Source organism: Aptenodytes forsteri, unplaced genomic scaffold, assembly GCF_000699145.1.
Source record: "Aptenodytes forsteri isolate BGI_AS27 unplaced genomic scaffold, ASM69914v1 Scaffold236, whole genome shotgun sequence".
Classification (NCBI taxonomy): domain Eukaryota; kingdom Metazoa; phylum Chordata; class Aves; order Sphenisciformes; family Spheniscidae; genus Aptenodytes; species Aptenodytes forsteri.
Window position 1 is genome coordinate 3,074,730 of NW_008794456.1, and position 2,412 is coordinate 3,077,141.

At 60.7% G+C, this 2,412-nt stretch overlaps 2 protein-coding genes across 2 annotated transcripts in view; one reads left to right on the top strand and one right to left on the bottom strand.

Annotated features, from left to right (window-relative positions):
* Nucleotides 1-492, top strand: part of OXT (oxytocin/neurophysin I prepropeptide) — a 2,897-nt gene extending 2,405 nt beyond the window's left edge. The window contains exon 3 of the mRNA XM_009290727.1: nt 392-492. Coding sequence (XP_009289002.1) covers nt 392-492 — 101 coding nt within the window. The remainder of the gene's footprint in view (nt 1-391) is intronic.
* Nucleotides 493-598: 106 nt separating this feature from the next.
* The window catches only part of MRPS26 (mitochondrial ribosomal protein S26), an 11,016-nt gene continuing 9,202 nt past the window's right edge, over nt 599-2,412 (bottom strand). Inside the window, exons 2-4 of the mRNA XM_009290686.1 lie at nt 2,228-2,321; nt 1,239-1,362; nt 599-834 (exon numbers count right to left, since the gene is read on the bottom strand). Coding sequence (XP_009288961.1) covers nt 703-834; nt 1,239-1,362; nt 2,228-2,271 — 300 coding nt within the window. The 5' untranslated portion in view covers nt 2,272-2,321 and the 3' untranslated portion in view covers nt 599-702. The remainder of the gene's footprint in view (nt 835-1,238; nt 1,363-2,227; nt 2,322-2,412) is intronic.

Below are 2,412 nucleotides of genomic sequence, written 5' to 3' on the forward strand. Positions count from 1 at the left end.
GGCGGGGGGGGGAGAGAAAAGGGGACACACAAAAGCCAGTACCGCTCAGACGTCCTCTGCACCGTTTTCTCATTTAGCCGCACCAACAGATGCGCAAAGGAGGGTTTAAAGGATGAGCAGGAACGACAGGTCCTTCCACCACAGCAGAAGACAGAGAAACAGTTAATTCTTTCCCCCAGCGTCAACAAGCCGGGGGTCAGTGTTTCCTACGGAGCCCTTCAGACCTCGTTTTCTTTCAAAAGCATCTAGAGGGGGTGGACACGCAACCGGTGCCGCGGCTACGCCGGGGAGCTCAGAGCCAGGATCTGCCTCGGGACCGTTCCTGCTCTACCTCCCCCCCCCCCCCCCCCCCCCCCAGCCACTGTCAATCTCTGGCCTTAATTTCCAACAGCATACGTGCACGCGGGAGGTGGAATCGCGGCGAGTCAGAGCGACAGGCCCACGAACGCCAGCAGCTTCGCAGGCAGCTTCTCCGCCCCCTCGCAGGGCTGAGACAGACCGCTGGTGCCTCTGCTGCTTGTTGCAAGCCCGAATTTCTCCCTCGCCCTCCTTCCTGCACCCTTCAGAAGAACCACAGCCAGACCCGCAGGCTTTCTCTAACAATTCTGCCGTTGTTTTCTACATGAAAATGAAGAAACCGGCTCGTAAGCGGAGCCTCCGGACGGAAACCAGGCCCGCGCCCCCCGTCCCAGGCAGGGGCCGCTAAGACAACACCGTCCGTTTGACGATCCGCCCGTCCTTGTCGATGGCGAAGTTGTAGTTGCGAGGGTTGTCCAGGCACTCCTCAATCCGCGCGTCCAGGTTCTCGGGGGTGATGAACGTTTTGGCTTCCTCCTGAACGAAGGACAGGGACCGGCTCTTAACGCACGTCAGCCGACGGCTCACTACGGGCAGCGCACGAGCTGCTGGTGCCTGCAGAGCTCGCGGATCTCCCGAGACCCCGAGGTGCCACCGGCATCACCGGGATCTTGGCAGGAGCCGAGCCCAGAACGAGGAAACCTTTATCCTCCCACTCAGGATTATTCCACCCTCTGTTTTCAGAGCTCTCACTCAACCTCTATCCCTTCCACGCGCTGTCAACACGCCTGGAAGGCGCCGACACTTGTGTTCCCAGCTACCAACAGAAAAATCGCTGGAAAATAAGCCTACGCCTTCCCCATCGCTCCCACGGGCTGCCATCAAATCCCTCAGGGGGACTGCCGGCAGCGTTCTCCCCAGCAGGCACCAGCTGCTCTTACCTGCAGCTGCAGAACCTCCCTCTCCTTCTCCTTCAGGAAAGCCTCCATTATCCTGGCCCTGTTCTCCGCAGCCCGGAGCTTCTGCCTCTTCTGTTCTTCCTCTTCCTTCCTAATTCTTTCCTCTCTGCCACACGGAAAGGGAAAAAAACCAAACAAACAAACAAAAAAACGAAACAGCAAGGCTTTGCTGGGTGCTCAGGCGCTGCAGGGCGGCACTTCGGTGAGGCGCACTAATCCCCCGGGATGCAAAGCCCGCAACTTTGAGCGCAGCCAGAACGAACGGGAAGGAGCAGAGCGGCCGCGCCGGGGAAGAGAGCCCCTGCGTCCCCGGTGTGGGGACGAAGAGAATTTCCCTCCTCCCGCCAGAGATAAATTCACGCAAAACCTTAACGCAAAAGCTTTCAAACAGACGGGCACCCACAGGCGTGGCGTGGAGCCGAGACCCAGCGGGGTCTGGCTCCGTTTGGGAGCTCCAAGTCGGAGCACGTCATTCTTCCGGCAGGACCCGGATGCGGAAGCTCGAGCGCTTCGCGAGGGGCCGAGGGACAGCCAGCGGGGGACGGGACAGACGGGCTTGTCCCTTTTAACCTTCTCCCGCTTTCCGAGATTCAGCAGATGCTGATTTTCTCGGAAGCAGCGACACGCTTCCCGGGGCCTGACCAGAGAACAGCTCCCTGGGAGCAGCGCGAGAGGGAACGCGGAGAGATCTAGCAGAGCAACTCATCCTCCCGATGACAGCCGCCTCCGCAGGAGAGCGGGAGGTCGTCCAGAGCTCCGTAACTTACCCCTCAGCAGCGAGACGGCGCTGGAAACGTGACCGCCGCGCGGGCAGATTTATTTTTAAAAAGGTCAAAATTTAGGTCAAGCGTCTCTGCAAAAATTTAGCCTGACTCTAACCGACCCAGGCGCCAAATTTAGTTCTGCACGAGCAAAAGTCAAAGCCGCAAAGGGAAGCGGCCCCCCCCGGCTTCGCGCGGGGCCGGGCTGACCTGCGTGCCCGCTGCCGGGCGTTCTCCGCCTCGTTCCAGGCCATCAGGCGCCGGTGTTCCTCCGACAGCTCCCCCGAGTCCTCCCGGGACAGCACCTGCCGTGAGGAGGGGAGGGGAGGTCGCTGAGCTCCTGCCCGGGACTGGGCGCCCAGGGGGTTGCCTTCCCCGTAGCAGAGCCCAGAGCC